Below are 18,148 nucleotides of genomic sequence, written 5' to 3'. Positions count from 1 at the left end.
CCAAGTAATTTAAGTTTGTTTCGGCGTTATCAGGAGAAGATGCCATAAAACGTGCCAGCACGTTCGTTGACCCCTGAGGGTTAAATTTGAGGCCCACTCCTAATCCCTGCTCCGTCGGTACCACCACTTCTGGCTCCTCTCCCCTCTGACCAACCTCCTCCTGCCCCTCGGTGGCTTCCTAAAGCACCCTGGCTAGATTGTTCCTTGTCCACGTGGGCACCCGTTCTGATGGTGTGTGGGGAATGTACAGTGCATTCAGAAAGTATTCATACCCCCTTTACTTTTTTCAATTTTGTTATGTTGCAGTCTGATACTAGAATTGTTTAAATTCATTTTTTCTCATTAATCTACACTCGATACATCACAATGACAAAGTGAAATCAAAATTTTAGAAATCTCTGTAAATTTATTAGAAGGAGAAAACTTAAACATCACACCGCCCGGTGAGGGGAATATTACAGTTGTCACCTAGGGAGATGATGCATATAAATGAGCAGGAGCTGCTCACAGTGTGGAAAGTTCTACGGCACTTTTCCCTAGTGTTAAATGATCTGTCATGTTCTGGTCCAGATGGACAACACTACAGCAACAGCATATTTCAACAGGAAGGCGGTGTGTGCTCAGTGTGTCTCCTCTCCCTTGCATCCCACGTGTTATTGTGGGCTCATGTACACCTTCTCTCTGTAAAATGGTTGCACATTGCAGGAGAATGCAACGTGATATTATGCCTCTCAGCAGCCCGTGATCAGGAGACTGGCTTCTCCATCCGAGCCTGGTGACTTAGGTATGGAAGAGGTTCGAACAGGCTTTAGTGGATCTCTTTGTGGCTCATGACAATGCACAGTAACTCTCTGTGGGAAAGGGACTATCCCCCACTGGGGGTAGACACATTTGATCATTGGTTGTGGCCTCAATGTCTTCTCTGTGCTTTCCCGCTGATCTCTCTGATCCCTCTGTTGCTGTCTCTGGTTCAGGAAGAGGCTCTGGAAGTAATTCTGATAGCTCTGGAGTGTTGTGGATTCCACTGCTGAAGCACATGCTGGCATGTCCTCCATGGAAAATCCCAGGGAGGCAGGGTGCTCTCTCGCAGTTTGGGGGGAGTAATCCTCAGACCCTCAGTGATAGGGAAGCCCCTATAGGTCTGGCTTCTGAGAGGGAACGATTAGAGGTCTTGGGATTTTCGCTGAGCATCATCTCTACTATCCAGGGTGCATGCGTTCTGTCTACTATGGCATCTTATCCAGCAAAATGGGCTGCTTTTCAGCAATGGTGCATGGAAAATGGCTTTTCCTCCATTGTGTGCTCCCTCCCCATGGTTTTGTCTTTTCTCCAGTTAATACTGAAATTTCATATCACAACGTATGATGGCTGTCCAAACTCACGCCTCTCCGCAGAAAGCCTGTCTCACTGGCTATGTGACACTATTGCACAGGCTTACTCTGCCTGTGGACTCATGGGCATCCCCATGTTCCATTGTGTGTTCCTACTTGGTGGATGTTGCTAGTTCATCCCTTTCTCACACTGTGCTGGGCGCTTCCCAGTTGTAAGTCGAGGGTCATGCACCATTTGTTACACGGCTGCTATGCAGGCATCCATCTGTTATCTCTGTTAGAGGAGTGATTTGGTTAGAGCTCAGTGCTTTACTATACCAATCCTTGTGCATTCCACCTGGCACTCACTTTTTTTCAAGGCAGGTGGTCAGTGGGGGTGGAACATTTCTGGCTATCACTTTGACCCCTTTAGCGATAGCCCAGAGGGCTGCGCCCCAATGAGACAGAACGTTGGTTATGTATTGTAACCCAAAATTCTGTGATTTGGGCACAGTCCTCGGGGCTCTGGGTCCCACTAGTCCCTCCAGCCAGCTGAAGAAACGGCTGGTTCAGTTCTTAGAAAAAAATCTGTCCAAGTCGCTGCTTATTTCTGAGAGCTGCGGCCATGATTGAGACACTCATTACAGGCAAAGGGTCCCATGCCATGTGGGCATAGATGAATTTTTCTTCAGTGCACCCAATTTACAGAATCTTGGGTTACAATATGTAACCAATGCTTCCTTGTGAATGCAATAAAATTTCATTCAGAATTTCAGAGTAGTTTTTGGATTAGGTTAATGCCCATCACAATTGGTAAATGTACATGTGTACAATATCTGCACTATATTTTCTTTGCTACAAATTTCCCCCCAGGAATTAATAGTTTATCTTATCTCTGCAAAGATCTTTATTTAAATGCATACACTATACATTTACGTTGTCTGTATATTCAACTTTGTATCATATAAATCAGTCCTATTAATCTGCCTTTGTCATTGTACCAGTATTAGTGGCTTTAAATTTTATGATGAAGGATGCAATGACATCCTTCACAAGGAAGCATACTGTATGAAAATAGCGTACTCTTCACACAAAAAAAGACTCATTACAGTTGCAGCTCGGTGTCACATAGATAACCCTCCCCTTATCCCCCCTCAGTCTAAGGGGTATGTGTGTTCTGGGGGAAAACGGGGTTAAATTAATTTGCAGCATCGAGCTCGAGAATGTGATTACTCAGGGCTTGTCTGCAAAATAGTGATGGGGCTGTACTCAATTCCCAGCCCACATGTAGTACTCTTCCTGGGCTGGGTCAAAGATATTCACCAACAATAGAAGAATTACCTACTTGAAACTGAGTCTCTTCTGGCCAGCGCTATTTAAACTTACTTGCTCTCACTTTTTATTTATATCTATAGACATGCATCAAAACCAGACAAAGACTGGCCTTACTGATGATACACTAAATCTACATAGCCTGGAGAGTTCATCATTTTGATCATGAACACACTGTCTGAAATGTCAAGAGAAAAGAGAGGGAAATAAAAAAAAAAGGTGATGTTTGTAAATTGATTCCTAAAAATTCTAATTATCTGTAATTTAGATTTCTAATTTTTGTGGTTCAAAAACTAGTTGCAATTTTTTTTATGTCTGGTATAACAGACTGACTCTGAAATGAAATTAGATTCAACAATTTCATTATGTTCATGCATACTTTAATAGTGCACTCAGTCTCACTTATAACAATAAAAACCTGTATTGTCAAAAACTCTAACTTTACCATAGTAGGTGCATGCAGACATTTATTTATCCATATTTATAAATGAGTGAGCCTTCCTGTTTGCAATGATGGAAGCAATAATGAGTCAGCACAAATGATCAAGATCAGATCAGAGACCGTTTCTTCTATTGTACACAGAAAAACAAAGACATTTTTACACTGAAAAGATCTTCAAATCTAACAAGAGCTCAAGTGCCTGACTTCTATTTTTAGAGGAGTGTTTCTACTCTTGAAGGCTGTTGACTCTGAACAACAAATGGAAAGTTTTAAAGGTTTTTGATCCCAGCAGTACTAGATTCAATTTTACCAAACCAAAAATACAACAGAATTAGCTTTCTGATGGCTGTTAAATAAAGGCAATAAAAAGCACAGCTATTGTAAGTTATGGAAAGAGCAATTTAGCTAAACAGAACACTGCAAAATGTTTAAGTGTTATGATTATGTTCTGTATTCAACTATGACAGTGCCTAGATTAAATTTAGTGTGTGATATTTTTTATGGTGGAGGTGAACTAAAAAAGTAAGTAAGTGTCAAATGGGCTCTGACTCATCACAGAAAGGCTATCCAGAGTGAATGGCTTACTGGTATAAGGCTCAGTGCAATATAGTGATTCTGTACCTTGGCCTTTCAGGAGCTGAGATTAAACACACTATTTTAGCTTTTGGTTGTCTGCTTTTGGTCTGCATGGATAAAGCTCAGTTAATTAATCCATTGTAATCAATTGACTCTGACCAGCTTTACAAAGTTATTGACAACCTTCAACTCCAATGCTTTGTAGTTGCACATCTCTTGTCACTAATACAATTTGAAGATACAGTATACTACATTTAACTACAGGCCAAAGTCCAAGTCTTCACTCAGACATTGTGGTTGGCCCAGTGGTTTTTCATGTATAGATGTACAGTTATATAGACTGATTCAGATCAATAGCTGTCTGATGTGTAGATGAACAGATATGTTTAAGTGGCTTTTACATACACTAACACGATACAGTGTCATCATTTGAATGTTTTAGTTTCTGATTATTATGAAGAGGTGTGAGGCTTATTTATCTCCACAGCACCAGAGCATGTAAAGAGAAAAGCTATAGTGAGTATGAAAATTGATTTAAAATAAAAGGAAGTATTAAAACCACAAATGTGTCTTTGTGTCATAAAAATCCAATTCCAGGTGCTCACGTGGGCTTAACTGCTCTTAAGCCTTTCGTGGAAAGGAGATAAAACATTTGTGGTCATAATATTTCCTGTCCATAATAATTCCATAATCCTTTGCTCTCACTCTTTTTTCATCTCGAAAAGAAAATAGGGTTGAGAATGCTCTGTAGCAGCTGAAGGGTTTAATTTCTTGCATCTGTGTTAATCACATCATCAAAAGTAGTGTGTGGTAAGTGTTAAATGCATGTCCTTCATGACTTTCAAATGCAGTCAAACCTGACAGGATCATGTAAAGAAATAAACATCATGGGAATAAACAATTCCCATTTTGTCTCTCAGCAGGGAATTGTGTTCAGACAGACACAATGAAAAGATGCCTAGGGGGGTTTCTGTGAGATGAATTTAATAACAAATTCATACAGTGAGTGGCAGGGGCACAGGGAGAGATTAAATGTGTCAGCCAAAGCATGCCAGCCCAGTGGCTTTACCTGTGAGTTCTGGATCTGGATGGTTCCTGGTGGCAGCGCCTGCGTTACCACTTGCCCTTGTGATGTCACCATGGCAACCGGCTGGTACAAAGTCCCACCTGAGGGGATAATTTGCTGTTATAAGTATCAAGTGGTTTCAATAGCTACATGTATGACAGCCATATTCTGTACTACCACCAAAGTCTTATTAACTTCTTGTCAGTCAAGCAAGACAAACAAGAGATGGAATGATTAAATTCAAGGTGTGTTAATGTCCTTTAATCCAGGGAAAAAAATGGAAGAAGGGAAGGTGGATCCATGGCTTAATTAGTCTTGATCAAGACATTCTTATCACAGTCTGTTTGAGCTCTTCAATATGGAGTGATCAAAGACAGTGACATTGATTCATTTTGGGTTAAAAGGGATTTCCAGAGGGCAAGATTAACATTTTACTGTACAGGCTTGACATTATAAGATTCCTATGTACCAAGCACTTGGTGAACTAGAGCTGATACACACATACACAAAAATCTGCTACTACAGCTGTAAAACAAATATAAACAAGTTTAGAGTATAATGATATTTAAATGATACAATTCATCTTAGAATGTTATATAATATGGCTTATTATTATTATTACAAAATCATCATCAAGTGACAGATATAAATGTATAAGAATAATTCTACACCTCTACTGATGACCTAAAAATGTTTACAAGTAAGTTAGGATTAAAATCGCTTGAGAGCCAGAAGAGTAACATGAGTACATTGAACAGTTTGTCAGTAAATGAAAACAGCAACTGTGTGAATATTATTAAGTGATAGTTACAATTTTTCATATGGTAGCAAGGATATCACTGCATTTGTCTATTTATATTTAATTTAAAATTTTAACTATGAAACGAATTTTCTTACACTGAAGATTTTGAATATCAGAATGTCACAATATTTCAGAAATTTAGACAAGCAAAATCAAGTTCTGCAAATATTGTCTATTGAAAATAAAGGATGCAAAGTTCTTAGAGACAATATATTACCACTCACTGATAATACTGCAGAGGTGCAAAAATAGGTGTACTGTGGTAATAGAAACTTGAAAAATCTTGTATTGTTAAAGCTTCAGTGTGTGATATGAAACTGTGTGTCTGACCAGAACAGCCTAAACCAGTGGATGTCAAACGTTATTAGCAGATTTAACTATGAAGAATAAGTCAGAGAAACTCAGTAAACTGTGCAAATAATCACTCTCCCTTTACGTCACTATCCCAGTACATGCCAAAATGATTTTTGTATGCTTATGTGTCAGGTTCATAGGGTTTTTATGTGTATGTATGTGTAATGTCACGCTTACCCGATACCACTTGAGAGTTGATGGTAGTCATGGCGACATTGCCTTGTTGCAGACCCCCAGCAGGCACCACAATCCCTGAAGGGTTAACTGAGCTGGAGACAGAGGTCATGGATGGAGAGGAGGTCTGAATTAGTTCCTGGGGGATCACAGAGAGACACTAGTGAACAAATGTACGAAGATAAAGCTACTATTTATGATTGAAAAACTGCTAATTGTAAGCTGTACCTGCTGATAAATGACGAGATTTACCTTGGGAAGTGCTACTCAGATGAGGGAACTATAGGGTGCACAGAATCTGTGACTGACCTGCTGCATGCTGAGACTTGTGTGTGATGGAGAATATGGTCCTCCCAGATCATTACGGAGGAGGTTGTCGCTGTGCATCTTGGTTTTCAGGCAGGTGATGTAACGGTTGCAGAAATCCTTACACAACTCATTGACCTTCTCTAGCTCCAATAGGTGGATCCTCAACACCTGAATGGCTTTTACCATCTAAAAGAAACACAAACCATAAAAATGAAAATCACATTCACACTACAAAACTGAATCCATTTATTTATTTTTATTTTTAAATAATTAAAAAGGATTCAGTAATGTTAATGTATTTTAATTGACTTTAACAGCTATAATAAGTTAATCAAACTGAACAGTTTAATAGATTGGTTTAACAGATTGGTTTAATAGACTGGTTTAATATTTAATAGAGTTTGTTTTTTTAGAACAAACCCCCTAAGATTTACAACAGAACTTAACATTCATTTTTATATTATGTTGTATTTAGGTATTTTAGGTAATTTTTACCCAGGATGTACCCGGCCTTTCACCCAAAGAGAGCTGGAATAGGCTCCAGCAGATTCCTGTGACCTTGGTTAGGAATAAGCGGGGAGAGATGATGGATGGATGGTTGGATAATTTTGAAAATTCTAACTATTGTATATTTTAGTCCATTATTTTGTATCCCAAAATAATTAGTACTGTCTTAAATGTAAGGAAATTATGGAATAAATAATGTTAAAAATTTTAAACTTTACTTTATGGCTACATTTTAGGGGATTTTGTAGAAAACCCAGAAAAAAAATCTGTGAGACCATCAAACTGAAACACTGAGTTAATGGATACTGGAGAATGTTCATAAAATAATAGACATAGATACACAGGTGATCACCTACATAAGCTCTGCAAATACAGTACTCAAACACTTATTGGCTACATCAAGTAAAATAAATTTGGATGGATTTCCAGGACTCTAGATGTGAAAAAAGGGAAATGAGGCATTTACAGTCAGTTTAAAGGATGACGTGTTGAGAGGTAACAACATGCAGAGAGTTCTTTTATTAATGAGAAGAGTGACATTCAATTTTAATGTTTATTCCAATTTATAGATTGCAAGAACAAGAATCATAATCCTTTCATCCTTCATTTTCCAAAAGCCACTTCACTCACCTTACTTGAGAGGTCAAACTTGACACTATGTAGGGCTGGCTTTGTTGATATGAGTATGTAAACAAATATCTTATTTTCATTATGATGACGATAAATAGATTCACATCCAGAATGGTGTCTGTTTTGGCAGTTTCTCACCAATGATACTGCCTATCTAAATAAATAAATAAGTAAATGAATCTTAAAAAAGCATAAATGTGCACTGCTATATGGAGCTTTCTCTTGAAATACAATGTCTTCTTAAATGAATTTAGATACACTTCTGTTTTAGAAGATCATTTTGTTTCTTATATTGTTCCTGAGTGGTCAAAATTAACTTTCATGCCACAATAAATTTTTAAAATGTAATTTTAAAGTACAAAATTTGATCCTACTGTTTCAGCCACATCACTGTCCCTGTACTGGCGTGAGCTCACATATTAGGCATTACTTGTTCAGCAGGAAAGTAGTCATGTCTGAACTTAGGATGAAAAAATAAAACTATTTCTTTAATATTGAGTCACTTATTTGCATTTAACCAACAAAAAAAGAAAAAAGGAGAAAAATAGGATTAATGTAGCTTTTGAGATTAATGTCAAGACTTAGCTTTTTGTATCAAAACCTATACAAGGCTGCAACTCAGACATGACTGGAAACAGCACATTGCTTATAATTTAATTGTTGCTAAATATTTCCTTCTAATTTTAGGAATTCAGTATTTTATTTAAAAGTGTTTGTGCCATGCAAACAAAGACACCATCACTCATTTACACCATCACAGGGAATTTGAATTAAATTGGTGAAACATGGCTTTAAAGAACAGTTGTTATAGTGCTGGTGCAAGGTTTACAGACAAACACCTCTGAAGTTGATGAAATTGTTCTCCTACCACAACATAATCATTGGCCTGCTCAGTAAATCATTTCAATCCCTGCAATGGCAGCAGTCAATGAGCAGCTTCTGCAATATCAAAGAGAGTAGATGGCACTGACACAAATGTTTGATTTTTAACAGACCATTTCATAAATGTTGTGTTTCTAGAAAATATTTCAATAGTAACTTATTATTGTGAATAAGCTATTATTAATGGCAATAATAACAGCAAATGATGAGAAAAAATAAAACCTTCTTGGAATGTTCAAAACTGAAAGATTGAGGTAGCAAGTAGCAATAAAGTAGCAATCAGCCTACTGTAACCGTTATCTGACAATCAACAGTATGGCTTTTCTCCACTCTGTGTGGCAAAGTCACAGCTCAAGGTCAACAGAATGGATAGAAAAGTGCTTGGCCAAGAGGAGATAAATCAGCTAATTAAACCATGCTCTCATAATCAGGGGACCAGTAACTCTTGCACCCATCGCAGCCAGTTAGGCCCAGTGTAACATAACTGCCCTGTGGAAGAGTTAGTGCACTCTGGGAGGGATGCCCGCACCCAGCGCCTCATAAAATACACAGATGCAGGGTTAATTGACTGTTCAGCACTTGTGGGTCTGCAGTTTCAAGTACTGAAATGGCTAGAGCACGCTTTTTTTCTTGTGTCTGTCTTTGTCACTGTCTGCATTTAGTTCCTCCTCCTCTTTTCTCTGTGAATCTGATCAGGTATCTACCTTCTCTTAATTTCTAATTACTGCTAGGTGTTGTAAAAAGGAAGTGCAGGGGTAGGATGAGAAAGATTACATGGAAAAGGAGGGAATGATTAGGAGCAGTAATAATGGGATGCACTGCAAACAGGCATTTCTACAGCTATATTAATTTCTTCTCTATTTTTTTCTTCAGTTTAGCTGTGTCAGTTCACCAAATGAACTAAATGAAGTGTTCATAATAGTAATACATTATTTGTCACAGATTTACCAAGTTATCCAGCTCTGGATCTTCACTGAAGAAGGGTTTGTGTTCGCGCTCCTGCTGGTGCACAAAGTTTTCAATGTCCACATCAAAGCTGGCTGATGTGATGCATTCAGATCCTTGTGTGGCCTGCTCACATTTCTCAAACAATAATGCCAGCAGGGGGAACAAAGGATGTCTACAGAGAAAGACAGAAAGGTACAGTTTCCATCAGTGTTGACAGTAATACCAAACCAAGTCATCACCCTAAAGCTGAATAATATTCATGCTTGTGAACAATCTCTGGTCCCCACAAAGAAGGCCAACTCCCCAAAATGTGAGTGTGTGAAGAGATATGGTTACCACAATGTGAGGTATACAAGACACATGCAAAACAATCAGTTATTGTGATATAAAACATTATCATCAGTCCTGTACACTATGGACATACAGGATACATTACTTATTATCATCAGATATCACCATTATTCATTATCATCTACTACAAAAAATGAAAAAACAAAAATCTAATGCAATGCTGAGCCATGTGCATTAACATAGCACATGCTAAACACAGCAGGGCACAGTGTCTACCCATACTATCTGCTCTCTTGTGGCCCTGAGTGCAGAGAAGCCATGGATCAACTCATCAAAGTCCAAAAGTTAATATTCATTAACCATGGGTAGCAGCAGGTTTGTGTGATTTCTTGAAATCTGATTTCTAAATAAAATAATAATAATAATAATAATAATAATAATAATAATAATAATAATTAGATTTCTCTAGTCTGTGACTATATGTGGTTTCTATTTCTTTCAAATGTCTGTATTAACAGTTCTTTAACCTTTAACCTTCTTCTGAACATGAATTGTCCTGAATGACAACTCGTGTAAAAGTCTTGTGTATTGCACACTGGATGCGCACATTCTGTACCCGCAAGCTCAATTTCAAATCAAGTTCTGAGCTGCAAGATGGATAAAAATAAACTTAATTTATTATTATGATTATTTAAATATATTTGTAGCTGAGTTTTGAACGTTAATCAGTTAAAAGAATTGGTGGTATGATCTGTTAAGTCTGTTATTGTTTTGTTGTATCTGTTGTCTAGGCAACTACATTGTAAAAGCTAACATTAGCTAGCCAGCCTGAGTGAAAATGTAACCAAACACCTTGTAGAGTTTTTTTTGTATTTTAATTAAACAGATGTACTATTCTATTTTAGTTTTGGTTTCAGTTTATAATATCTATTTTTTATATTTAACATTTTTATGGTAATGAAGAATATGCACAATGCATAATGCACAGTGTATATGCAAAATAATGATCTGATGAAAATAAAGAAAATAATCCTGAATTTTAGATAATAAGATTAAAAGGACTACGTTTATTATACATTTTATTATGTGTTAACATTTTTGAAAACCAATGCAAGTAGCTAGTATTTTGCAGCAGTAGTGTCTTTGTATTAACAACGATTTGAGAGAAATATGATGTTATTTAATATAAAACCATGCAGAAGGCGCTCTGTGGCGCGGCAGGAATTTGAACAGCGTCCTGAGTCGTAGCTGGGCGCCACGGACAGACGCCGAACGGCACCGCCGGTGTGCGTACACTAATAATTTTAAAGACGTGGCGCGACGCGACGCTGCGTTTCTCGTTCGTTGTGCGACCCCCTTGAAGTGCCATACAAATCAAACTTGCGGGCCGCACTAACATTAAACTTTCATATTAAGGCGGGGGCCACAAACTATCGTCCTGCGGGCTGCAAATGGCGCGCGGGCCGCGAGTTTGAGACCCCTGCTCTAGACACAATTATATTTGTTATAATATATAGTATATTAATTAAAATTGACTAGTACAGATAATACTAAAATCACTCCATCTATCCTATAATAAAACATATATAAGTAGGTTTTAGCCTTGTTATAAACAGAGTGCTTTTATTATGCTTTTTCACATATCTCTACATTTAAAAAAAAAAAAAAAAAATCTGCCTATGTTTCATGAATCAAACAGGCTCCCTTACTCTACTTTTAATATCATGGCAGTTCCATGACATTCCCTAAAGGACACACTGAACATATGCACAAGGTTCAGCAAGAGATAAAAAAAGATGTTTTAGTGGATAAGATATGGTCCAGTGACAACAGTAGCCTTCACAGTGTCACCTACATCTGCCTTTTACAGAGAATTTCACTCACATGACCGCCAGAAACACTAGTCTGCTAACACCCAGGCTGAGAGAATACTACAGAACAATAAAGAGAAGAAGACCAACTGAGAATAAAAAGTTGTGTTGCAAAAGAATATTTTAGCCCCAAAGGGCTGAATTTCACTTCACTGAACTCTCTTCTGTCACTATTATTTATCTGCACTTTGCCCCTTTCATCCTCTCACACTGTTCTTTTTGGTAGGTTTGAATTACAAGAAACCCAGATGAATTTCTCATATGTCCCTGTCAAATGAATAACGTTAGGAAACTGGTGGTGTGTTTATTAAAACTAGTCAGTGTTAATTTTGGCAGCTATATTAGAGTTTGTCTTAGTCTTCAAATGAAAACACTCATTAGTCATTAAAATAATGACTGGCTATAAGAAGTCACACACTGCTATGGAAGGAGACTCAGAGTTTGCTAATGAATTTAACCTGTTCTTTAATAGATTTGACACCACCTCTGCTTCTTACTCTGGCCCAGTGTCCTCAAACACCATCCCTCCTCCATACACCACCTTAGCTGATGCCTTGGGGTCTCTTCATATCACTCCACCCAACATCTCTGCCAATGCTGCCTCCCCATTGCCTACTGATACTATCTCCTCTATCAGCAGCCATACAACATTGAAGTATACCTCACCTCCAATACCTCCTCCCCTTCACCATCTGACTCCTCATCAACACAATACACAGGCCCAGCCTTTGCCAAAGAAGAGGTAAGGAAGGAACTATCCAAACTATAGACCAACAAAGCAAAATGACCAGATGAGATCAGTCCCAGAGTACTTAAGGTGTGTGTTGGACAGTTTGCAGAGGTTTTTCAGAAACTCTTCAACATGGTGAGAGTCATGTTCTTTGACTTTTCAAGTGCTTTCAACACTATTCAGCCCGCTAAGTGCAAAGATGCATGGATATGGAAGTTCCCGCGGACATGGTGGAGTGGATCACAGACTACCTCACTGGGCGGCCACAGTTTGTTCGCTTAGATGGCTGCATATCTGATGTGGTGATGAGCAGCACCGGTGCACCCCAAGAAACTGTACTGGCACCATTGCTGTTTACACTCTACACCTCAGACTTCTGCTACAACTCAGGAACCTGTCACCTCCAGAAGTTCTCTGATGACTCTTCAATCATTGGATGCATCAATAATGATAACGATGAGGAATACAGACACTTGATAAAAAGCTTTGTTGATTGGTGTAACAACTGTCTAAAGCTCAATATCAAGAAAATCAGAGAACTGGTGGACTTTAGGAGGAGCAGGAAGACCCCAGTCCCTGTCTCCATCCTTGGAGATGAAGTAGAGATTGTGGACTCCTCCAAATACCTTGGAGCCCACATTAACAACAAACTGGACTGGTTAAACAATACAGATGCATTCTTCAAGAAAGGACAGAGTAGACTGTTCTTCCTCAGGACACTCTGTTCCTTTGGTGTGTGCAACAAGCTACTGAAGATGTTCTATCAGTCTGTAGTAGCGAGTGTACTGTTCTTTGCAGTTGTGGCATCAAGGCTGGTGAGGCCAACAGACTAAACAAGTTGATCAGGAAGGCAAAATCTGTTGTTGGACTGGAACTGGACAGTCTGGAGGCTGTGGCAGAGAGGAGGATGGTGGACAAAATCAACTCCATACTGGACAATCCTGCCCACCCACTTCATGAGGAACTGTGGCGAATGGGAAGTTCATTCAGCCACAGACTAATTCTTCTTGGGGATTAATAAAGTACTTCTTCTTATATTTTAATCATCTTTCTCCTTTAGTCTAATTTCACTTGACAAGAAGTCATTATGTTTTTGTCAACTGTATCATTACTTTCAGTCTGCAGTTTTCTTCCTATTGAATCCCTTAGGTAACTCAACAACTTAACAACTGAGGTAACTCTCCTCAGCTTGCAGCTCTGCTGTTAATGGTTAATGGTACTTTCCTGAAAAAAGTGGATGCACAGCTTAAGTGTAGACTATCCATATAACCTACAACCTAGATACGATATCTGACGAATAACATTCTAGTCCTGTCATGTCTTGACAGTTAATAAATACGTTTTATCATAGTTTCTATCATTAAACATTAGTTGTAGCTCGTCAGTGTAAAGTCTTAGTTATTGAAAAAAGGGTCTAACATTTTTGGTCATTGTCATTAACATTAATAGTGACACAGACACAAGACAAATTTAATGATTTTGCCATTTTAAGTCACAAGATGTGAGAATTATTGAATTACACAGTCATTTCAAAATTTTAAGCCCAAGGCAACATCATACAAACACTACTCAGAAGTAAAAGAGTCATATTGAGGACTGTTTCATTCAAGCTTGTTCAAATCTAATTCTATATTAGATTAAGGCCTTTACATGTAGATTTTTAACATTTTTTGTAATGACAAACATTGCACAAGTTTTTGGTTTGCTCAAAAATGGCACAGAAAAATGGGCACAGTCTATGTGATGCTTTCAGTTCATTTATGTCAGTGGGGTGTGTCTGCCACTTGGATGTGCCAAGAGTCAGGAATTTTCTACAGTATAAATTAAGTTCCTAAAGTGTTTGCTTTTAAGGGTTCAGACTGAACTTTTTTCACCTAATCATATAGGTTTCATAAAGGCTATGAGAAAAAGACAATGCTGTAGAACAGGGGTCTTCAAACCTGGCCCTTGAGCGCTACTGTCCTGCAGGTTTTCCAAGTATTCCTGCCCTTCCAGTTTCTTACTGGCTAATCACCTGATCCATGTAATGAGCAGTGGGTAGGACAGGGATATCTGGAAAACAAGCAGGACAGTAGTGCTGATGTGCAGTTACTGGTCCCACCAACCTGCAGTGTCTATTTGTTGTTTGTTGCTGTTCTTTTCTCTCTGCTCTATCCACTCACCCCAACCGGTCGAGGCAGATGGCCGCCCAAACTGAGCCCGGTTCTGCTGGAGGTTTTTTCTTCCGTTAAAGGGAGTTTTTCCTCTCCACTGTCGCCAAGTGCTTGCTCAAAAGGGAATTGTTGGGTTTTTAGTTTTAGTTTTTGTAAAGTGCCTTGAGATGATTTGTATTGTGATTTGGCGCTATACAAATAAAATTGAATTGAATTGAATTGAATTCAAGGACCAGGGTTGGAGATATGGGGATCCCGATGAGGAACTCTGGAAATTCTGACATCAAATGACGCAGCAGTTTACTCTCTGTATTTATGATTTTTGGTGTCAGAGAGAGCTCATAAAAAAGTCATGAGTATTGATTGATTTGTTTTGCTTTTATGCAACAAACAATCCTCTCCAAATTTTTTTAGAAACACGTTGTCAGGTGGTCTCAGCACTTGAATAACGGTGGTACAAATGTCATTTCATAATTAAAACAATTAGTGTGACAACACCTTTAAATACTGAATTGAAAACTTCACTTAAATATTCTTTAAGTGGGCTTTTCCTGTGACTGAAGGCAAAGGCAAATTTATTTGTATAGCACCTTTCATACACTACGCAATTCAAAGTGCTTTACAAGGCATATAATTACATTAAAAGCATTGAAAAGAGCATTTAAAAATAAAGACATTTAACATAAAATAAATTTAAATCAAGTAAAGTAAATTAAAATAAAACATAAAAGCACATTAAGAAAACAAGGATGAACAATTATTCGAAGGCAGCAGTAAACAGAGTTTTCAGTCCTGATTTGAATAAGCTGACAGTTTGAGCAGACCTCAGGTGTTCAGGAAGTTTGTTCCACAAGTGAGGAGCATAGTGACTGAATGCTGCTTCACTTTGTTTGGTTCTGGTTCTGGGAACACACAGTAGACCTGTCCCAGATGACCTGAGGGGTCTGGATACCTCTATAGAAACCAATATATCTTGGATATATTTTGGTCCACAACCATTTAGTGCTTTATAAACTAGCAATAAGATTTTAAAATCTATCCTTTGACTAACGGGAAGCCAGTGTAGTGATCTGAGAACTGGTGTGATATGGTCCAGTTTCTTGGTGTTTGTAAGGACTCTGGCAGCAGCATTCTGGATTAGCTGCAGCTGCCTGATTGACTTTTTGCTAAGACCTGTGAACAAGCCATTACAATAATCTAACCTACTGAAAATAAATGTGTGAACAAGTTTTTCTGCATCTTGTTTAGACAGAAAACCTTTTATTCTAGCAATGTTTTTCAGGCGGTAGGACAGACATCAGTGCTAGTCCTGTCTCCTCACTGGACATTTAATCAATTTAGGATGAATAAAGGTTGAATACATTTTAGCAAGTACATGGTATTGTGTAATTGTTTGTCTAATTGATTTTTGTACTTAATGGTGATCATCAACTCAAAGTCATATTTTTCTTGTGGATGTGTGTGTGTATGTATGATTGTGTGCAGTGAGTATATATTTCAGCAAAGTGCGCTGGCATGGAGGCAGACTGGGCCCATGCTCAGGCTCTAACCCATGACTCTCATTTGCAGCCTTTAATAGTCGTTTATATTATACTCTAATCTGCCTGATCCCAATTTAATGCTGCTCCCTCAGCCAGATGTGGCAGGAATACTAAACAGTGGAATCTCGTGCGGAGTGGAGAGCTTCTGCCATGTCTGTTTCATGTGTGCTTGTGGTGGGGTGGAGGAGAATCTTGGTGGGGGGTGGGGGTGAGGGGCCCATAAGTGAGAGCAAACAGGGTGACTCTGAGCACTGCAAATGATGTCTTAACAAATTATTTACTCTCACATTCAGTCTCCATGTTAGTTTTATTTCAGAAAGTGATTGATTCCGTTAATAGATAGATAGATATATAGATAGATATATAGATACTTTATTTTATTTATTATTTATCTATTTAATTTCATTCATTTTAATGGATTGTGATCATCTCACCCTCTTTTGTAAATTGCTATATTCAAATCAAATCAAAATGTATTTATTTAGCACTTTAAATGAATTACAAGTGTCCAAAAGTGGTTTACATAATACAATAAACACCAAAGTACAGACAAATAAATAAATAAATAAAGTTAATAATATATGTGTATTATAATATTAATTAGCTTCTGAAATTTTCACTCTTTTTTGATATATTTTTGATAACTATACTGCTTAATCACTTATGGACTGTCAGGATCCTGGTTTTTAAACTTTATTTTGATCTTCACTTCCTGTATTCCTCTTGGGTAGTTTTCTGTAGTTTGGTTTAATTAATTTTGATTAGCTTCACCTGTACCTGCCCTGGGCCTAGCAATCATCAGGATCTGCCTCACCTGTGAGACTCTGCATAAAAGCAGGTCTGCAGCCACACACCCTTTGCCTGATTGTAATGTTACCTTATGGTTGCTTATCATCCAGCCCTGCCTGACATGAATTCTGCCTGACTAAGACCTGATACCTGGAGACCAAAGCCTGATTCTTGAGCCGTCACCTAATTCTTGACTGCATTACCTGATTCCTGAGTACCTTACCTGTTTCCTGAAGACCAAACCTGACCTGAGAGCTCACTTGACTCCTGAAGGTGTAACAGGTGGGATAATGGGATAGATGGGAAAATGTGCACTACAAGTGAACTTCTACACTGCTATCATCGAATCCATCCTGACATCCTCCATCACGGTCTGGTTTGCTGCAGCCACAGCCAAAGACAAGGCCAAGCTGCAGCATGTCATCCACGTTGCCGAGAAGGTGCACTACACTTCACGCTCTTTTGACTTTTCTGTATATAGATAGTATTTATTTTATTTTAGTTTATTATAAAACTGTGTACATACTCTTTACCTGTATATATGTCTGCACCAGACACCAAGACAAATTCCTAGTACTGTAAAGTGTTCTTTGCTGTGCCTCGCAATAAAACCGATTCTAATTCTAATTCTGACACATACTTTAATTTAGATCCAGTAGGTGGGTACCACCTAGCAATCTCACAGTTAGTGTAATGTAAAATATTGACAATTTCATGTTGGATGATAACCTTTCTTTATAGTCTTAGGTTTCTAATGTTACTGTCAGTCTCAACAGTTACAGCCAGTGTTAATTTCGTTGACGAAGTATTTTCGTTATAATTATAAACAAGTTTTCACTGACGAAAACGAGATGTTAACTAAATAAAAATTAAGTGATGATGACAAAAACTAAATAGACATTTTCGTTGACAAATAAAAATTAGACGAAAATGTGAGTGAGGGACGTTTTTAGAAAAGATCCAATCAGAATCAATCTTCTTAGACGCACATTGAAAAGTAACTGATCCACCTAGTGACTCAGGATGCGCGAGTACACAACATCATCATTGCCTACACTGGGTTTCTGTCTGACTTAAACTATAATGAAATGGAAACAGCTGGAGAAAACAAAGAGAAGATATATGGGTCAGTTTCACGTTTGATGCAATGGCATTACTGCCAGTTTTTCTTTTTGGAGTTGCACTTTTGCTTTAAAGAATGAAGAATGTCACATGCAAGTTATAAACGATGCATATCTAATTTTTGGTCTTTTATGGAAAGGCCATATTCCATATATATTTAATGAAACTTGTTTTTCATCTAATTTTAATTTAGAAATTTTTTTTTTTATATTACAATAGTTTTACTAAATTACACTTAAATTAAACCCAATAGATTTTAGTCTAAAAAAATCTACTAAATCTACAGTAGATTTAGTCGACTAAAATCTTATGCTATTTG

The 18,148-nt window shown here is 37.9% G+C and overlaps 1 protein-coding gene across 6 annotated transcripts in view; it reads right to left on the bottom strand.

Annotated features, from left to right (window-relative positions):
• The window catches only part of pknox2 (pbx/knotted 1 homeobox 2), a 115,510-nt gene that overhangs the window by 9,915 nt on the left and 87,447 nt on the right, over positions 1-18,148 (bottom strand). For all 6 annotated transcript variants that reach the window (XM_026328359.1, XM_026328356.1, XM_026328361.1 and 3 more), the window contains 4 exons: positions 9,333-9,504; positions 6,366-6,551; positions 6,060-6,195; positions 4,730-4,827 (listed from right to left, as the gene is read on the bottom strand). In XM_026328359.1, the coding sequence (XP_026184144.1) occupies positions 4,730-4,827; positions 6,060-6,195; positions 6,366-6,551; positions 9,333-9,504 (592 nt within the window). The remainder of the gene's footprint in view (positions 1-4,729; positions 4,828-6,059; positions 6,196-6,365; positions 6,552-9,332; positions 9,505-18,148) is intronic.

This window comes from Mastacembelus armatus, chromosome 14, assembly GCF_900324485.2.
Source record: "Mastacembelus armatus chromosome 14, fMasArm1.2, whole genome shotgun sequence".
Classification (NCBI taxonomy): domain Eukaryota; kingdom Metazoa; phylum Chordata; class Actinopteri; order Synbranchiformes; family Mastacembelidae; genus Mastacembelus; species Mastacembelus armatus.
This window is presented reverse-complemented; position numbering and strand designations above follow the sequence as displayed.